This window comes from Armigeres subalbatus, chromosome 1, assembly GCF_024139115.2.
Source record: "Armigeres subalbatus isolate Guangzhou_Male chromosome 1, GZ_Asu_2, whole genome shotgun sequence".
In the NCBI taxonomy this organism is placed as follows: Eukaryota; Metazoa; Arthropoda; class Insecta; order Diptera; family Culicidae; genus Armigeres; species Armigeres subalbatus.
Window position 1 is genome coordinate 35,639,442 of NC_085139.1, and position 19,151 is coordinate 35,658,592.

Here is a 19,151-nt window from a genome sequence, read left to right on the forward strand (position 1 = left end):
TTGTTGTAACACTAGATCTCGACGTTTCATGCATTTCTAAGACATTTGGCATCAAACATACACACTCAACCTCCGAGTCCGATTAAGCAAAAAATTTGCATGCGCACTTTTTTTGAGTAGATGAAACTTTTGATCACACCCGTTGTTGAAAATCGATGATCAAATTTTTCCCATACATTCCATTGGCACCTTAGTGTGTATGTTTACTGTGCACAAAGGTAAGATAAACATTAGACAACTTTTCATATAGTAATCTTTAACCAATTTTCTCACAACAAGTTTCATTGGACTGGGGGCAAAACCTAGTTGAACACTATTGAATTTGATAACGATCGATCGTTGCGCACCAAGTCGTTCTGTACCTCGCTCGATGCGCTTCACGCTTGTACCTGCATTTTTCGTATTTTTCATTGGGAGTTTCTTATTTTTATTGCTCTTTATTGATTACTAGCTGTCCTGTCGAGGGGTTTCATACTGTCATAGATACGTTCTTGCTTTAAAAAAACTCGACATGCCAAATTTGATTCCATTTGCTTGATTAGCTCTTGAGTTATGCAGAAATTTTGTTTAACATTTGTATGGGAGTCCCCTCCCCTTCCAAAGACAGAGGGTCTTGAATCATCTTAAGAACCTTCCTCGGCCTCAGAAGCCAGAACCCTTTGCGGTACAAATTTTACGCCGCTCGGTTCAGAAGTTTCCGAATCTATAAGGGTCAGACAGACAGAAATTCATTTTTTTGTATACAGATTAGAGGACTAACCGCAAGTCGAGCACATCTGTATATGGGCGTCCAAATACAGATGTGCTCGACTTGCGGTTAGCGGCAGTATAGATATTATGGAAAGTTTTTATTTTTTTTATGGAAAAAAATATCTATTTCGTGGAAAATTTTGTAATTGTTTACTGCTAATATTGATTTATTTATGGAGAGTTTGTGTTTTTTAATGGAATATTTTGATTTCTTTTTGGAAAATTTGTTTTTTATAATTGCAATTGGCTTTCAAAAGTGCTTATTTATTTTTGTTTTATGGAAAATTCTTGTTTATGGAAATTTTGCATTATTTGTGGAAACTCTGTAATTATTTGTTGCTTACACCCTTATTTCTTTATTGGCAATTTCCTTTTTTTATGGAAAATTTCTAATTTTGCATAAAGAATTTTATTTTGCTGCCAAATTGAATTTTTAATTTCAATCTCTAAAACCAAACTCTTAACCTTCCAGGACTCGCTTAGTTTTGAATCACTCACGCAGTCTCCCCGTCGTTGTGTACGACAAGCGTGCTATTTTCGCTAGTGTTGTACTTTTTACAACAGTGCGAGTCCTTGAGCGTTAGTTCAAATGCGATGTTCATCTAGAGCTAATTTAAAAAATTACATTTTCCAAATTACTAAATCGAATCAAGAACTGAAATAACATTTAATAACTAATGAATAATTTAAATCCTGGTAAATCTGATTCTCACTACCTCTTTTCGCCCAAACGCCCTGCGTTTTTCCGAATTTTACCAATTACATAAATCAGATATTGGATTCGATCTGCAAATCGAGCGATCAATAAAAAAATGAATCAAATCTCTAATTAATGATTCATATTCATTCATTACTCCGAATCAAATCTTCAAACAGTAGTTTTTCTACTGTCATTATTAGATAGGGAATTTCGGAAAACACATAAAACCAATGACGTAGATATTTATATCCAACCAGTAGCGCAATGACCGCTGATGCCTTTGTCGTTGTTTTTACTGATCGTACGCAGATGCGATCTATTTCAATGGCAAGGATTCACGTTTTAAAACCGAAAGTCGAACACGCACGGGACAACACCCGTCACAGCACTGTCCTCGGTGGACGGGAAAGGAAACGTAGGTACAGCTCCCGTTTTTCACAACACCGTTGTTCATTACATTTGACCTGGTTGGGCGGCGGACGGAGGGAGGTTCGTGCTCATTTATTACGTTGTCAGACTCTTTCTTTATTCATGTTGACATTGCAAACGCAAACCGTGCGGTGACCGAGCGAAATTGGTGCATCCGTGGCGCTTTGTTTCAAAAAATTTACTACCCCCGATAATGCATGTGACAGCCAAACGTTTTGGTTTCGATTGTTTTAACGTGCCAGATGGGTGAAGATCAAACATTTGTAGCACGGTTTTTGAATTAATGTTCCGCCTAAGCGGGACAAAGAAGAGCGCTACGTTGACTGTGAAATTCGCGAATCAACTGATCAATCCGAATTAACGAGAATATTGTTGCGACTCACCGGCGGCAGCAGGCTGGATTTCGAGTCGGAATATTATGTGACTCAACGGCTAGAAGTGAAAATTGAACTAAATTATGAGAAAAAGTAGATCAAAATTAAAAGCACATTAAAGCCACAACACAACAGTCAGTCGCCGAGGATGGGAGGTCTTTCAAGTTGCCCCTTTGTGTTACTTGTAAGTAGGCACGATCGCTCGTCTTCCATGCTTGCTTTAGACAAATGAGTGGCGAATGTAGATTTGTTTTACCAAAACCTAAGGGAAAAAATGTTTATTTAGATTAAAAACGATTATCGTTTTGTAAACAAGATTAAACGACGATTTGACGAATCTGATAGCCCGCAAACCAACACCACCAACAGGTAGCGGAATCCTTGACCTACCTATTGATGGTGTTGGTTTGCGGGAGAGCCATCATATTCGTCAAATCGTCCTTTGAATCTTTGTTTACAAAAGCAGATACGTCGTTTTGAAAATTTTGTCTTGATTTATTATGTTTATACCAAAAACGAAGTCCTGCTTCTAGCCGTTTAAAATATTTCACATCTTCTGAAAGAATTGAACGGCGATTGATCTATACCACACATATGAGTGCTACCATCAGGAGCAAATGTCAAAATAACGTCCATTATGTGCAAAGCAAATGTTCAGTTCCTACAAAACCACAAAGCTTGAGGCCCCACATTCGCTTTTTTGTCAACTGGTTTCACCAATCATGCTGTTGGAATTCAGACAACGTAACACATCCGAATAATGGTGATCGCCCATCGATCAAATTATCTTGTGTCTAGGTTTAAATCTAGATCTAGCAACCATATGCGCATACCACCACTAACAGTTAGTGTTCCTAAGTCGGTTAAATATAGATTAGTCACCCGTGTGGCTAGAGGGGTTACTTGTTACTTCACAGCACAGGGCATCTCAATTGTTGAGTGTCACTGATCGTGTTTTTTTTTATTCACCATATACCAACACGAGATTGATGTGGTATACATACTTACCTGCCTATAATCAGATGCAGGACTGGTGACAAGCCACATTATTATGCTTATCATGGAAGACACATCAATCGGTCAACTTTAATCGACATTGAGAGCATGGTTTTGCAATCGAAATATTTTCGTGTGTCGAATCTTTAACAAGGAATTTATGTCTCTTTTAGTATTATGTCGACCGCTTTTCTTTGCTGTATTCTATAAAATTCTAATATCATGTTGGAATGGCTGAAGCAGCACATGCACAAACCGAACCGAAGTATTATCAGAAAATATTTTTCCAACTGAAAAACTGTTCGCTGTAGCCATTCCATGTGAAATCTCCTCAATGTTTGAAAAGCCACAGGTCGTTACCAGCCCTGAGGTGGCGTCAACCGCGGTGTCCTAATAGTTTATTTGGCTTAGATAATATCTACCTACGATGGAAACGTGATACCAACCTGCACCACAAGTGTTGGCAAACAATGAAACTGATTACCGTCGACTGCCTCGAAGATTAATCTCGATTCCTACTCTTTCTTTACAGTGACCTAGTGAGATTGTAACAATAGTCATCGACAAATAGCAGCCAACAGAACGGCAGTCTCGGTTCTGGAGAAACAAAATCTTCCAGAACCGAGATATAATTTCAATCCTCACCCAAAGAATACGGATAAAGAGGCGTTGTATAGATCTAGCACAATTGTAGATACGATGGAGTCTAGGATATTAAATTCTGCTGCAGCCAGGGTAGCTCCAACTTCGGCACACTTTATCGGAGGCAAAAGAAGTCATACTTTTGCCGGTGGTTTTCACCAGTTTACTAGCGAAAAGTAAGTAACCGGATCGGTTGGATTGATTTTGTTTGAGTGTGTTCCACTACAGCACATGGAAAATTATTTCCAGATCAATTCGTAGCTTACAATACAGCATACCGGCCGTTGGAAACCACTATGGCAACGCTTTCGCTCCCGACGACGAAATTGACGACGACGGCGGCGAAGACGATGATTGTAGGGTTTACGAACCGTTACCCTGGGCCCGTATAGTCAATCAATGAACGTCGGCAGCATGACCGATGGGGAATATTACGATGAAGACGATGAAGAAATTGATGTGAGTATATTGACTGATAGAACAGTGCCGCCATGTGTCAAAAATAGGACATCTCATGTGATCCTCTATGAAGCTTGGTACATGGCGGTACCGTTTGGTGATTATTTGTTGTAAAACATTTCTTGGGGAGTTTCCTTTCCTGAAATCGTTAGTCTTCCGCAGCAACGAATACATACTCGGTATAATCTATACAATGTTCGTTCTTGTAGGAGGACGTTGAAATGTCTCCAGCAATCGAAGTGATCTCCATTGATCCAAACTGTGACTACGATTCAGATGAAGAGGAGGAGGAGGAAGAAGAGGAGGAACAAATCAGAGAAGCGGTCGTAGAAGTGCACCCGCCTGTAACATTTCAGGCAGATACTAGTAACGAAGTTCCTGTACCGGCGGAAGCCCCAAGTATAGGGGGGCAAATCGTGGAACAAACGGTAGTTGTACAGGAAACGGTGCTTCACAGTGTGCGTGCTGAGGTACCCGTTGAAGAAAATGTGATAGAGTGTTTGGAAAGTGATGACATTGAACCGGAGTTGGAGAACATCCATCGCGATTCTGATGAGGAAGGTTCCGGGAATAATAGTAGTAGCGATAGTAATAGTAGTAGTAGCAGTAGCGACAGCAGCAGTGATAGTGATAGCAGTAAAAGTAGTCATAGTAGAAACAGAAGCAGAAACAATAGCAGCTCATCCCGTTCAGGAGGCAGCAGGTCCACATCCACGGCTTCCAGTCATCCCAGTGATTTTGTACATGGATCCGATCAAGAGGATGCAGAAACCGTTAAGCTAGATAATCTAGCAAAGGTGATAGAACGTCGCAAATTGATGGCGATTGAGCGACGCAAACGCATGACTAGTATCAATAGAAAGTCGTTTTCGTTACCACATTCACCGGTTGGGGGTGCCAGTGGTGGTGTGTTGCATGACATGACAAGTTTAAGTTTCGAAGATCTGGATGTGTCGGCCATAGTTAATGATCTGAGTCCATTAAAAGCTCCGATTCGTGCCAGTGAGTCCGATGATAAGTTAGTCCAAGAGATGGCAGAGAATAATTTCGATCTGGCTGCTTACATAACGGAGGATGACTTTGTGACAACGGATTCTGAAAAGCGGGATGCACAGAACTCAAAACCTAAAGTATCCCCGGTGAAGAAGCCACCGAAATCTCGCGGGAAGCAGTTGAAAATGCTAAGAGAACTCATGATTTCACCAAAATTTGGCAACCAAGAGAGCGGATTCTCCCGAAGGTCCTGCACTAACAAATCTCGAGCTATAGTAGAGGACAGTGGCTCGGATTCAGATGAATCTGAATCCGAAAACGATACGAGAACATGCGTGAAACTTTTCGGAATCGAAAAAGTGATTGGCAAGCCAAAGCGAAAAGACGACGACACAAAAGCGGATCCAACTTGGAATCCAAATGGAACGGTATCTGCAAAGCAGACACCACGACTTAATCAAACCCAGAAGACTTCTACAGTGCCAGTTGTTGCACCAGTCCATCAATCGAATAAGCGAGATCCAAGTGATATAAAAAGCCAATCGGTCCCAGTAAAATCCTGTGAAACCACTAAACCTGTAAATAGTTCAAAAAACAAAAATAAGATGCTTAGCGCTGGTTCGCAATTAGCACGCAATAAAATGCTTTCGTTGATGGCTAAAAACAAGCAATCAATACATGCAGTTAAACAGCAAATTAAACCGACTGGAAGCGCTAGCAAGAGTAGCAATAATCAAAATAAATCATCCGAAGAATTGAGAAAGAAACAACCGACCGTCAGTAACAACGTAAAACTAGATCACGATTACTGTTCACCAAAAAAGGGTTCCAGCCAAAATGTAGCCCCAATTCCTCAACGAAAAGCGATAGAAATCCCATTCTTATTGCCGGGCTTGGAACAGCTTCACAAGAGAAAGAAATTCTCGAAGAACAAGCAACGGCTTGAAGCCACCAAAACAAAAGTTAAAACAACCGTCGAATGCGATAAGAAGGAGAAGGAGCTAAACAAGCCGAATAATGAGAAAGATGCAAATACTGAAATTAAGCACGTTATTGCACCGGTCGTAAAGCAGGAGATCACTGTAAAGGAAGAACCGAAAGAACGGATAGAGGTGACAACAAATGGACTGAATAATACTAAAACGCAACCCAAGCAAGTTTCCTTACTTAAGATTAATCAGAACAAACCAAACGGCATGCCAATGACCTCAATTCCCGTTTGCAACATTAAACAAGAACCGTCGGACCAGGAACCCAAGGCTGAATCAATCAATGCAACCAGTAGCAGTAGTAGCGAATCTATGGTAAAGGTTAAGAAGAAACTGAACTTGCAGGAGTACAAGAAACGCCGCGAACATCCTGCAGATGATACGCCCGTATCGGCAATGGTGACGGAGTGCAGCAGTAAAACCAGCATCGTCAGCACGTCGTCTGTGAGTGAATCAAGTAGTAGGGAAGAGCTGGAAAGTGTAGCGATAGAAAAGAGCGCATTGCAGCCGGAACCAACTAAACATTCTGCGGAATGCAAGGCTCCTCTTGATCCAATTTCGGCAGCAAAACTCAAAGCCCTGCGTATGCAGCAACTGAAGAAGGAAGCCGCCATTAAGTCCACCGAAGCCAACATTATCCCGAAAACCGTTCCGCAGATTGTGCCATTGGTTGAAATAACTTCGATCAAGTTCGATGAACATGGAAACCCCATGCCATATGACAAGAATGCTGAAAAAGATGCTGCCGATATGAAATTGCACAAAGATTATGAAGAAATTATCATCGTTTCAATGGGGTGTAACACAGAAGTTACGATAAACCCACGCGAACTGAACAAGGAAAAGGCCAAAACGGAAAAATCCAAAAACATTCCGAAGAACGAGTTGCTGTCTAATATCACGGATACAATCAAGCGGTGTCAGTCGTCGGCCCCGGCGATCATCTCCAGCAGTTCATTAATTTCCAGCATTAAAGAAGTTGTGATTCGGAAGAAATCCTGCAACAAGACTGAATCCAGTGAAATTATCTCAAGGGTAAATTCAGCGGAGAAAAGAAAGGTTGGTGGTGGCCAAGCCAACCAACAAGGATCTCCAAATGTGGGCGTTTCTCCCCCTAATTCATTCTCTCCTGGAAAGCCTGAAAAGGCTGGCGGAGCGTATGATCAATCACCTTCATTTGACTACGATGATGGTCAACTGCAATCACCTCCCGAAAAGGCCAAACAAAACGAGCATGGGGAGGACAAAATTATTATGCATTTACGAAAGGATCGACAACGGTTAAAAGGAGTTTCCGTTGCCATCCAAACTTCACCAATATATCGCTTTCCAGAACTGAAACGGTTATCACCCGTCAAAAAGGAAAGAACCGTGTCTCGGAGTAGCTGTGGATCAGCTCAACGTAGCTATAGTCGCCAAAGCGCCGGTAGAAGTCGTGACCGCCTACGGCGGCAGTATCGAAGACGTCGGAGTCGCAGTTCTTCTTCGGAACCTGAATCCCGCATAAGGTCTTCTAACTCCATACGAAGTAGCAAGCACCGATCGTCCTCCAGAAGAAGCCGCAGCAGGTGTAGTAGTTCGAGACGTAGATCTAGGTCCCGTTCTCGATCCCGGTCCAGGTCGTACAGACGTCGCAGTCGTAGCGATTCACGTCGTCGGCGATCAAGTTTGTCATCGGAGCGGCGTCGCTACTACGAACGAGACTACTCAAGGCGTGGCTGCAGCAGTAGAAGAAGACGCTCACGCAGCTCCTCGTCGCGTTATTCTTCCAGCAGCAGCAGCTGTAGTTCGCGATCGCGGTCACGATCGGTGTCCCGTAGCAGTAGATCGCGATCGCGGTCTTCGTCCCGTACTTCTTCCCGGGCAAGAAATCCACCTCACAATGAGTATCGTCGGACAGCCCAATCACCAGGTATATTGATTAATGTTTAAACTATTGGGGAATGTATTAATGATTTTTGTTTTTACGCTTGACAGAGAGAAAAATCGTTTACGTGGGTCGATTAGAACCGGCGTTGAAACGAGAGGATCTCAAGAGGAAGTTCATGCAATACGGGCGAATCAAGCAAGTGACAATGCACTACAAGGAATCAGGGTAAATTAGAATTGGGAGCTAACATTAAATGATCGTACTGACTTTTTTTTTGTTTCATGCAGTGCAAAGTATGGTTTCGTCACGTTCGAGAAGCCACAAGATGCTTACAAAGCCATCGATTCAAGTTCTAAGGATCCGGCTCTAAGCGTGTACGATGTAAGCTTCGGCGGCAGACGAGCTTTCTGCCGCACGGAGTATGCTGATCTCGGTAAGTTATTTAGAAGTTCTACTACAATTATTGTGCTACACAGTTCATCGAATGTCGATTCCACATTGCCGTTTTAAAATCATTTTTTGAAATGTTAACAAGGGAATTGGGATGAATGGGTTCCGTGAGTAAGGTAACCGTTCACGTAATCCAGACTTGATGGCAGCACTACGAAGAGCACCTGAAAAGCGATGCGACAGACAACAAAGGGCGGTATGGTGATGCACCTTTGAGCACGCAAGCAGGACATAAGTTTTCCAGCTCGAGATCTCCAAGAAATCCAGGACGAAATTAGACAGCCAATCAACATTTGTTTAAATTTATCGAACGCCACTGGAATTTTGCGTCATCTTTGAGTATCGTAGGTTGCACATCTTGGGGTGAACTTGCCGTAGTAAGCCTCAAATAGAACCGTACACCGGGAACACTGGTGGGAGGTGGTAGCTTCGATATCGCCTAAATGGTGCAATCCGGACGTAACCCGTGACTATTGACGAAGTGCACTTGTTGCCTACGAAACATGTACTTGTCGCCGCGGATTTTCTGGATTCGCTTCCAAGTAGCACGATCTTCTGTTTTATCCCCCATGATGACGTTATCGAGATAGCCGGAAGTACGTTCTAGACCGGCCACCATCGTTGCGATGGATAGAATGTTCGAGGTGCAATCTTCACAACCCGGTGGGAGGTGGTTGTAGGAATAGTGACCACGATGAGTATTGAAGATGATCTACTTGCGGAGCTGTTCATCAACTTTCACCTGTAAGAAGGCGTCGGACAGATCTATCTGACTGAATCAGTACGAGCAGGTACTGGTTGAGCTGGAGAGCAACATTCAATCTTGTGGAGTATTTTGGACAGTAAAAAAATACACTGGACAGTAATCCGGTGACGACGTACACAAGAAGATCAATCAAGTGTATGGCAATTTGCGGACTCTCCGCAGAGTGCGTGGTTGGTGACAGTGGCGAGCTATGGAGTTGAATGGAGGAGACTTATATACACTGCACAGGCCACTCCGACTTTAGTCTGAGAAAATTAAATAAATATTTTTTTATATGTCTTTATTATCGAGACTCTCAGCCCAAGGCGCAAATATATAATGAGTTCAGCCAAAGATGCCAAGAAGCTTCTAGTTGAAGAAGTTGCTTCTAGCCATCTTTGGTTCAGCCTTATGTGTTTCAGCCTTTAACGCCTTCCGTCTCGTTAAAACTATCTTTCTGGAGAATGGGCATTTGTTGACCCGACATTTGATAACAAGTAGCACAATTTTAGCTTATTATGTTTAATATTAACCGACTCCCTTATTATGAAGACCGAAAGCCTCAAGTTAAGCTACTCAAAGCGGAGTCCTTGCGGAAGAAAGTACTCAAGAAAGCACTTTTTCGAGGTTTCCAACGCATGATTAATTTATATAAAGCTTACCCACATCAATTTCAATACTAACCTTTTACCCTATTTTGCACAGATGGCGACTTATCGATGGACCATGAAACAGTAGTTCCCTTCATCGCACCGGATGGGTCCCTGGTGATGGCCCCCAATCCAATGACCGTCGTGCCGCGCAAGAGCGACGGCGATTCCTTCGAGGAGTTGCTCAAGAAGCTGAAGAAAGAAATAAGTGCGAAGAAGCCACGTAAGTCATGACCACCGAACGTAGACTCCGGTGACGCGTGTCTCGTTTCGTCTGTTGGTTTTCCCTTTCGTAGAAAGTGCCGGACCAACAGCAGCAAGTTGAAAATACCTCCAGAAGAAAATGTGTTTTTCTATTTAATATCTGCCCGTTGCTACGTCAAACTTATTTACGGGTTGTTCAATGCTACCATTTTACTTTAAATCAAAAACGCAATCATGTTCAGCGGTGTTCCGTTTTTATTTTAACCACTAAAATAATAGATGTTCAAGTTCTTTCGTTTTTACCCCGCGAAAAATTCAACGCATTTTTAGTATCTTCAGTTTCCAAATTTGCTACCTATGCCAGATTATGATACATATTTGATTCATTCTCCCATCACCGGTGCCATTGCAAATCAGTTCACTAAAGAAGATTTTCCTCGTGGGGAATACGCAATCCCTCACATAAAAAAAATATCACTGCTGATGTTCTTTTGATTTAATTGTACGTAACATCCAGTAAGGCATCGTTATCAATAGTGGTACAGTAATGTGTTGAAAAAGTGTTCCACCCTTCAAGTCGGAAGTAAAATAATCCACTTGATCCTAATAATTATAATATTTAAAGTTGTTCTCTGTTTTTTTCGGAAATGTAAAATTCAAAGTATAATGCCCAATTTCATATAAAGCAATAGATAGGGTCTTAAAATCAATTTGATTAATCTATTACATTGAAGCACTATTGTTAACCTTTGGTTTATAACGTTAATTTGTACATTTATTAAAAATAAACTTGTTATCGCAAATATTATCTAATGTTGTTCCAGTTCCAAATGTCATACAGCTGAAACACGAATTAATGCTAGGGGGATAAACCTTCGTAAGGCTGAAATTTAAAAAAAACTCATCGTAATTGAAATCATAATTAAAACTGCTATTATAGCAACGGACGTACCGAAATACGGAAAATCTATCTCATTCATTTTCATACTGGTTCATCTGGTGTAATGAACACCTAATTTGATAAGCACTCACTCAATGTTTTAGGGAAACCTATTGTTCATGACTGGTCATTTCGATCTCAAGTCATTAAATAGGTAAAATTTACTTGATAGATTTTATAGAATGGCAATGCGCCATGAAATCAACGGTACATGCAACAAGTCATGCAATGGGGTTAAATAATAGGTTTTTCAGCATTCAATATATATTTTGGCTTCAAAATTTCCAGCAGAAGTGAGTGTTGAACATTTTTGTAAACACTACTCGTTTTCTATAATAATTTTCAATATGTTATCAGATAACATATCGAGTTCTGCTTCCAATGTTCCGGCCTTACGTGGGAAACCACCTACTATGAGAGTTTAATTGTCTCTTATTCTAACTTATGGCATTGTACGGGTTTTGGCTGTATTCTTTATTCGCTCTGAGAATAATTGCCGACTGGCAGTAGAATTACATTCTACGGTTTTTAACGGTTTCATTTATTAAACAACATACTCGTTTGATCGGCATCTCAATCAGTAAAACGAAGGCGCTAATCAGATTGCACACCATATAGGATGACATAGTAGGTAAACGGCGAAGATTACATATTAAAATCTGTGATTTTTTTTTACTAATGTAATAAATGAAATAACGAATGTGTTTCAGCCCCTATTTTGATTATTGTCAAACAAATATTTACTCTATGCATAGTTTTGTTAAGAATTAAACGACCGAACCATGCTGATCATTAGTTTAGTTTATAGAAAAGGAAATAGTCGCAAATCAATTTGGTTGTATCAAAACCCCAATTAATTTCATAAGTAGTTTTCCTTAACCATTACGCGTAACTAAATACTAGTTTTACTAATCATCTAGATTCTTTATTTCAATATATTAGGTACTGCTCGCTGTTTTTGTTGAATAAAAAAACATAAAGGGATGATACAATTTTAGTCTATCAATTATCCGAAATAGTCCATCTAAAGAGGAAAAATTCTTGTATCACAACCACAACTAAAATCATTAAATACATAGACAAACTTGTGTTATCCGCCAGAAAGTACTTAGGGGTCCTGTTCACTCTGAGTGAACCGACTTGAACAATCTCCATCCTGTACCATCGCATTGGGTCTTCCATCTGCTGCGATATCCTGTCCAATTCAAAACTTGTTTGCAGATTTCGTTTTCGCCCCTACGTAAGGCACGGCCGATCTGACAGCTATCCCATTCATTTCATTTTTCATTTATTTAGCTTGCATCTAAACAGATAACACTGAATCAACAATCAATTTGACTTGTCATAAGACGAGTTTGTACAATCCCATTGAATTCCACCACTTAATTGTACCTTGACAAATACGTATTTCGACCTCAACAGTAAGGTCGTCTTCAGTGTTTCGTACTTGACTCGACTTGACTCGTCTTATGACAAGTGTAGACATTCCACTAAAAAGCTCAAAATAATTTTCTTAACAATCAATTTGACGTTACAATACACGGTAACGAATATTGGTAATGCTAATATGGCAAATTTTATGAACACGTTTCTACGAATTTTATACTGCATGATGTCATGAAAGATCGAATACTAAGCAAAACTTAATGTATAACAAACGAAAAATCAGTTGAATAAGACCTTGTTCTCGAGAAACATAAATGTTAAGTTTACTGGAATATGATTCGATAAAAATCTTTAAATCTGGTACAAGCACCATGGTACAAGAATCTTGAAATGAGTGCCATACTTATTATTTTCTTCATCAAAGATATAGTCTTGGATTTATTTTCTTGTCGCCTTGTACCTATACCTGTAAACCTGGTTGGCTACAGCGTCGATACACGTATGCCTGGCTTATTGTAGAGCTTCATAATCGTCGGTCTTGGGCGATGTTCCTCCAGTTTCCCCGAACGTTTAGGGTCCCCATGTCCGATTCCACCGCGTGCAGCCAGCGTGTTCGTGGCCTTTCTCGCAGTCGCCAGCCTCTATCTGGTTCTCTGTTGAATATTGTTTTCGCTATTCTTTCTTCCAACATTCACACTAAGTGACCAGCCCACTGAAGTCTAACGTATTTTATACGATTCACAATATTTTCTTCTTTTGTATACTTGAAACAGCGCATGATTCATGTGTCTGCGCCACACACAATTTACTAGTTTCCCTCCGATTATTGTACGCAGTACTTTTCGCTCGAAACCCCGAAAGCTCTCCGGTCCGCCTCTTCTAACGTCCATGCTTCATGTCCATAAAGGGCCACTGGTAGAATCAGAGTTTTGTATAGAGCAAATTTCGTTTCCGTCTGCATGTTGCGGGACCTAAGCTGGTTACGTAATCCGTAATAGGCCCTATTAGCAGCAGCAATACGTCTTTTCACTTCACGGCAAACGCCATTGACACATGTCACAAGCGTTCCAAGGAAAACAAATTCTTCAACAACTTCAAACACACCCACTACCTCAGCAACAACACCACTAGGTCTTCCTCTATCTCTACCTACCAGCATGTACTTTGTCTTGGTAAAGTTAATGGTTAAACCTATCCTCTCCGTCTCCCTCTTCAGTGGGACAAAAGCCTCCACTACTGCTCTGCGATCGATTCCAATAAGTTCGATGTCGTCCACAAAGCCCATGAGCATATGCTACCGTGTGATCTCTATGATATCCAAATAGCGCCCTCCAGTGCAATGTTTAACTATAAATTCGTAAGTCAAGTCAATGAAGGATCATACGCAGGCTAAATATCTGATCCGTCGTTGACCGGCCCTCACGAAAACCTGCCTGGCATTCGCCGACGAAGGAGCCAACCAGTCGGCAGGCAGTTCTTCATCCTCCCAGCACATTGGATTAATTGATGCAGCTGCTCACTTCCGTGTTTGAGAAGCTCAACCGGGATCTCGTCCTTCCCAGCAGCTTTACTGTTTTCAGCTCGTTTCCTCGAGCCTTCTTTACCTCGGCCATCGTTGATGGTTCCACAGCTTGACCATCGCCGACTATGTCCATCCTGCTCCTTAATACACCTTCATTTTCACCGTTCAACAAATTTTAGAAGTGCTCTTTTCACCTGGCTGCCACCATAGTCTTGCCTGTCTGAAAATTCCCCTCTCGGTTATTGCACATGGCGGATGCTGGGGCAGTCTTATGCCGCGCGCCATTGACAGTTGCACAAAACCTCCGCATATCGTTTCTATCCATGTTTTCCTGCGGTTTAGCTATCACTTTTTCTTCTTGTTACCTTTTTTTCTGTGGTGGATTCGTTTCTCTTCTGTCCTTCCTACACTGTACCGCTCACTGTTGGAACGGGTACGAGCCACTAGCATTCGACTCCTAGCAACATTTTTCTTGTCCGTCACTCGTTGGCATTCCAAATCATTTCGCTGTGCAGAGCCTAACACTTCCTGTGCTGGTGGTACTGTGCAGCAACTCGTTCAACTGACAGGCGTTGGATATTGAAATGGATCATTTTGTTGTTTCGGGAATTCGTGACGCTGGAAAGCCGCGCCCGATTTTTTGGAACTACAAAGTAGTGATCCGAGTCAATGAACTGGTGTAGATACTGTCTGAAGCAACCATGGCCTGTAAGGATCTGGGTCAGATGGAAAGTGATTTCCCCATGGCGCCTCTTGATTCATGTACCTATCTCCTATGTACCTATGTGTCCATCTACAGGGTGTCTGAAAATTATCCGTACAACAAGACAGGTTCTTAAATATTTTTTGGAATAAATTAAAGAACCAGCATGCATTGCATGTTATTATAATAGGACTACATAAACCAAGCAGAATTTGTCCACATTAAAATGACCCCTGTATCCGCCTTTGATCGTGTTGGAAAAAAATCACGATGGCAGCACGTTTCTATTCAGATACTTTTCACACATTTTTGACGATTGTGACATGATTTCAAATGTCTCGATAATATGTTCGGTGTTTTGATGGCTGTTGATTTCAAGATGGACCATACCGAATGATAAATTCAATTCAAATCGGGTGAGGCAATTCCTTTTTGTTCGGAAAACCGGAAAAAGCATTCACAAAGACTTTTTTTTATACATGAAATGACGCTCAGTGTTCTCAGAATATACATCTGTTCACTCAGCGAACTGGACTATCGAAATTCATAACTGGTGCCTTATGAATCATCGACGGATAATTACACCAACCATGCTTCTTATACGTAGTTATCTTCTCGAATATTCAAGCGTCTATGGGTGTGTGGTCTACATACCGGCCTCCCGATCCCGACGTCCATGATTCGAACCCAGTCTGCCGCACTTAACTTGTTTTTAAATGAAAATCATCGTTCATAAGGCATCATTTTGAAATTCATACCAATTCTTTGTGGCAAATTTTCATAAGGCGTTTGATTAAAAATCATAGGTCCATTTTCCTCAGTGTACAGCCTGCTGTGTTGTAATGCCCATATAGCTACCGATTCAGTCCATTATTGTCTGTTTTTGCTTTGTAGAAGCAAACTATCAAAATATGTACAGATAATTTGCAGAAACACTGTACCCTTAGTGGAACTGTTCCACGCACGCTGCCATTTGACCATTGAGGCCAACCTGATAGTCCTACAATTAGTCTTTGGTCCTACAGTCCTAGTTAACAACAACCACCTCAGTCTTGTGGTGAGCCAGTTCTAACTTCTTGGAACTCATCCACTCCTCCAAAATTGCGATCGAGTGGGCTGCAGTCAACTCCACCTCTTCGATCGATTCGCCGTAGACCTCCAGCGTAATATCGTCAGCGAAGCCGACGATTACCACGCCCACCGGGGACTTCAACCTCAAGACACCGTCGTACATGACGTTCCATAACACCGAACCCAGTATGGAACCTTGCGGAACCCCTGAGGTTATGTCAACGTACTTCCGACCCGCCTCCGTGTCGTATACCAGTACTCGATTCCGGAAGTAGCTTCCGAGAATCTTGTACAGGTACTCGGGAATCCAAGACGCAGGAGCGCGTCTGTAATAGCTGGCCAACTGGCACTATTGAATGCATTCCTCACATCGAGAGTCACTACTGCATAATAGCGAACTCCCCTCCTTTTACGCTGGATAGCTATCTCCGCGAATTTGGTAACCGACAAGATAGCGTCTACCCTTTCGGAAGCCAAACTGGTTACTCGATAGACCATCCGCACCCTCCGTGCGTATCAACAACCTGTTGAGGATAATCCTCTCGAGCACCTTCCCCGCCGTATCAAGCAGGCATATTGGTCTATATGCCGACGGAACCCTCGGTGTGTTTTCCGCCTTTGGAAAGCTCTGCCTTTTCCATGCTTCAGGGAAGACTCCCTCGTCCAGGCATCTCGGCATGACAGATCTGAACATCTCTGGAGCCTCAGCAATGGCCGCTTTGATGGCCAGGTTCGGAATACCATCCGGTCCTGGCGCCTTACCTACACTGGAATCCCCGCAAGTTCCGCCACAGTTAATCTTCCCTCGTCGACCACCCTGGCCCCTGGCAGCTCCACAAACTGAGGCCAGGGACTTGGGTCATGACGTGGGAAGAGCCTCGCTATGATCCTCTCCTCTCGCTCTGTAGGGGCCATCGCCTCACGTGTCTTGGCCATTACGACCCTATAGGCGTCACCCCATGGATTCGCGGTGGCACTTTGACACAGGCCCTCGAAGCAGACTTTTTTGCTTGATCTAATCGTCTTCATAGTGGTTTTAGCAGCCACGAACGCCACCCGTCGTTCAACACGCTCCTCCTCTTCTTCTTAATATTAACTCTAATGCTAATCATAAGTCCTAATTATGAAGTTCATAAGCCAGGTAAGGTAATGTCAGGTAATGTTAATTTAAAATGCACGGGGACCAAAATCCGGCGGAAAATTGGTGTAAAGGTGTATAAGGTGTAATGGTGTAAAGTAGCCTTAAACAAGAATAAGGGTGTGTATGTCGGGCAGTCTACGCTGGCGGCGCTTAGGAGTATTATATACACGTTTTGCTTTTCTCGTACAACAAAGTTGTAACGAAAGGCTATCGTTTCCCTCCAAAAACGAACTTTTTATAGAAGGTTCATAGACACATAGTTCATTCATTTATTTATCTAGCGCCACAACATTTATTGACGCCACAACACACGGTTCGAGGCTAATATCTCCATCATCGATTGCGCCCCACGCTCGCTAAGTTGTTCTATATCTGGTCAACCCATCTCGGCTTCACGCAGGGGGAGAAAGCGGAGCACTGAAGCCCTACCCTGACATTTGCGACATCTGGATTTGGTTCTAAAATGTAAATTGACCTTTCCCGTCAAAAAAATTTATTCGCTTAATCGACTCTTTGGCTTATTTAAGGTACAATTTCTCAAAGAACCCATATTTTTTAAGCCTCTAAAGAGCCACGCAGAATGGGTACGTTTTGACAGTTTTTTCATGGGAAAACTGTCAAAACGCACGCAAATGTATCCATTGTGTTTGGCCCATAACTCGTTCAAAATCGGACCAATCGTAAAAAAAACAGCTTCATTTGTGTACGAGTTTATGTATAATGAGAGCAAATGTAATGAGAAAACAAAAAAAATGAAATCATTTTCATCTAATTGACGAATCCAAGAGATAAAAAGAAGAAGACATGCGATGGTGAGAAACAACAAAATCGTTCATGGCGAAGTATACGGCGGCGATTTTAAAATGCTCGTATAAAATTCTAAAGGTATTGTAATTAAAAACTAACGAATGTAAAGTGCGAGAAAAATGAAAAGCTAGATTTAGAAAACATTATACAAAAAAAAAATTTTTTTTTCGTTTGATGCACCTAAAATATAGATTTCCATTTTTCTCGCACTTTACATTGATTAGTTTTTAATTAGAATTGGTTTTTAATTTTATACGGACATTTTAAAATCGCCGCCGTATACTTCGCCATGAACGATTTTGGTGTTTCTCACCATCGCATGTCTTCTTCTTTTTATCACTTGGATTTGTCAATAGATATATTATCCTGTTTTCTGGGGAACGATATATTCTGGGGATTGGTTTTCTGGGGAATTGAATTCAGGGATATGGTTTTCTGGGGAATAGTCGAGGGAATAGTATACAACTCGGTATAGAACCAAGAATACTCATGCAGGGGGAGATGGGAGATATGAGCGTGGGAGTGAAACATTCATTTTCAGTGTGAAACGTAAACAAACTCGGTGGCTGTCCCATACAAGAATCCAAGTTGGCTGAATCATGAAATAAGTACTACAACACCTGTTTGTTTTCATCTTGGCTCTAAGCAGATGTTAGGAACCATTATGGCCCGTTTACATTTGAGCTAGTTCTAGCGGACAATGCACTGTCCGACAATACTAGCGCAAAATTAGCATAATGTAAACAGGAATTGTCATGTGCTATAATAGTGTTTACATTATGCTAATATCGAGCTAGTATTGTCGGACAGTGCATTGTCCGCTAGAACTAGCCTATATGTAAACGGGCCATTAGAGAGGTTCAAAATCGATTATTTAGTTTCAGATTTTCTGAATGTGATACGTGGTGATACACTGGGAGCTGCGAATAGAGTTAAAACGATTGTCAAAAAATCTCCATCGCAAGCTGTCAAAAAGTATCCATCGCATCGAGAGAGTTTGTGAGCATTCTGAGCGTAGCCGAGAGAGTACACGTGTAAATCAACTCATAATATTTATAGTTGATTTCTAACAAAACTCAGTTATTTAGTGTCATTTCAAACCTATCGAGGAATTACGATAAGTGAACAGCATGATTTAATTTTACGATCGGAACAATAATTTATACAATGCGCCAAATCGATGAAATCTTTGAAATTAATTTTTAAAAGATAAACATAATGATGATTCAATGTGAGACAATCGTAACATGTACATTGAACACTGAGAGTAAATTTGCGGGTTTCAAGCGAAATATCTTGAAAATTAGAATCGATCGAGTCCGCAGCTCCC

At 41.5% G+C, this 19,151-nt stretch overlaps 1 protein-coding gene across 1 annotated transcript in view; it reads left to right on the plus strand.

Moving 5' to 3' along the window:
* The window catches only part of LOC134224265 (serine/arginine repetitive matrix protein 2), a 37,169-nt gene extending 26,112 nt beyond the window's left edge, over window positions 1–11,057 (plus strand). Inside the window, exons 2-7 of the mRNA XM_062703601.1 lie at window positions 3,782–4,067; window positions 4,141–4,350; window positions 4,560–8,244; window positions 8,310–8,427; window positions 8,490–8,635; window positions 10,103–11,057. Of these exons, the coding sequence (XP_062559585.1) occupies window positions 4,291–4,350; window positions 4,560–8,244; window positions 8,310–8,427; window positions 8,490–8,635; window positions 10,103–10,281 (4,188 nt within the window). The 5' untranslated portion in view covers window positions 3,782–4,067; window positions 4,141–4,290 and the 3' untranslated portion in view covers window positions 10,282–11,057. The remainder of the gene's footprint in view (window positions 1–3,781; window positions 4,068–4,140; window positions 4,351–4,559; window positions 8,245–8,309; window positions 8,428–8,489; window positions 8,636–10,102) is intronic.
* Window positions 11,058–19,151: the final 8,094 nt, after the last annotated feature.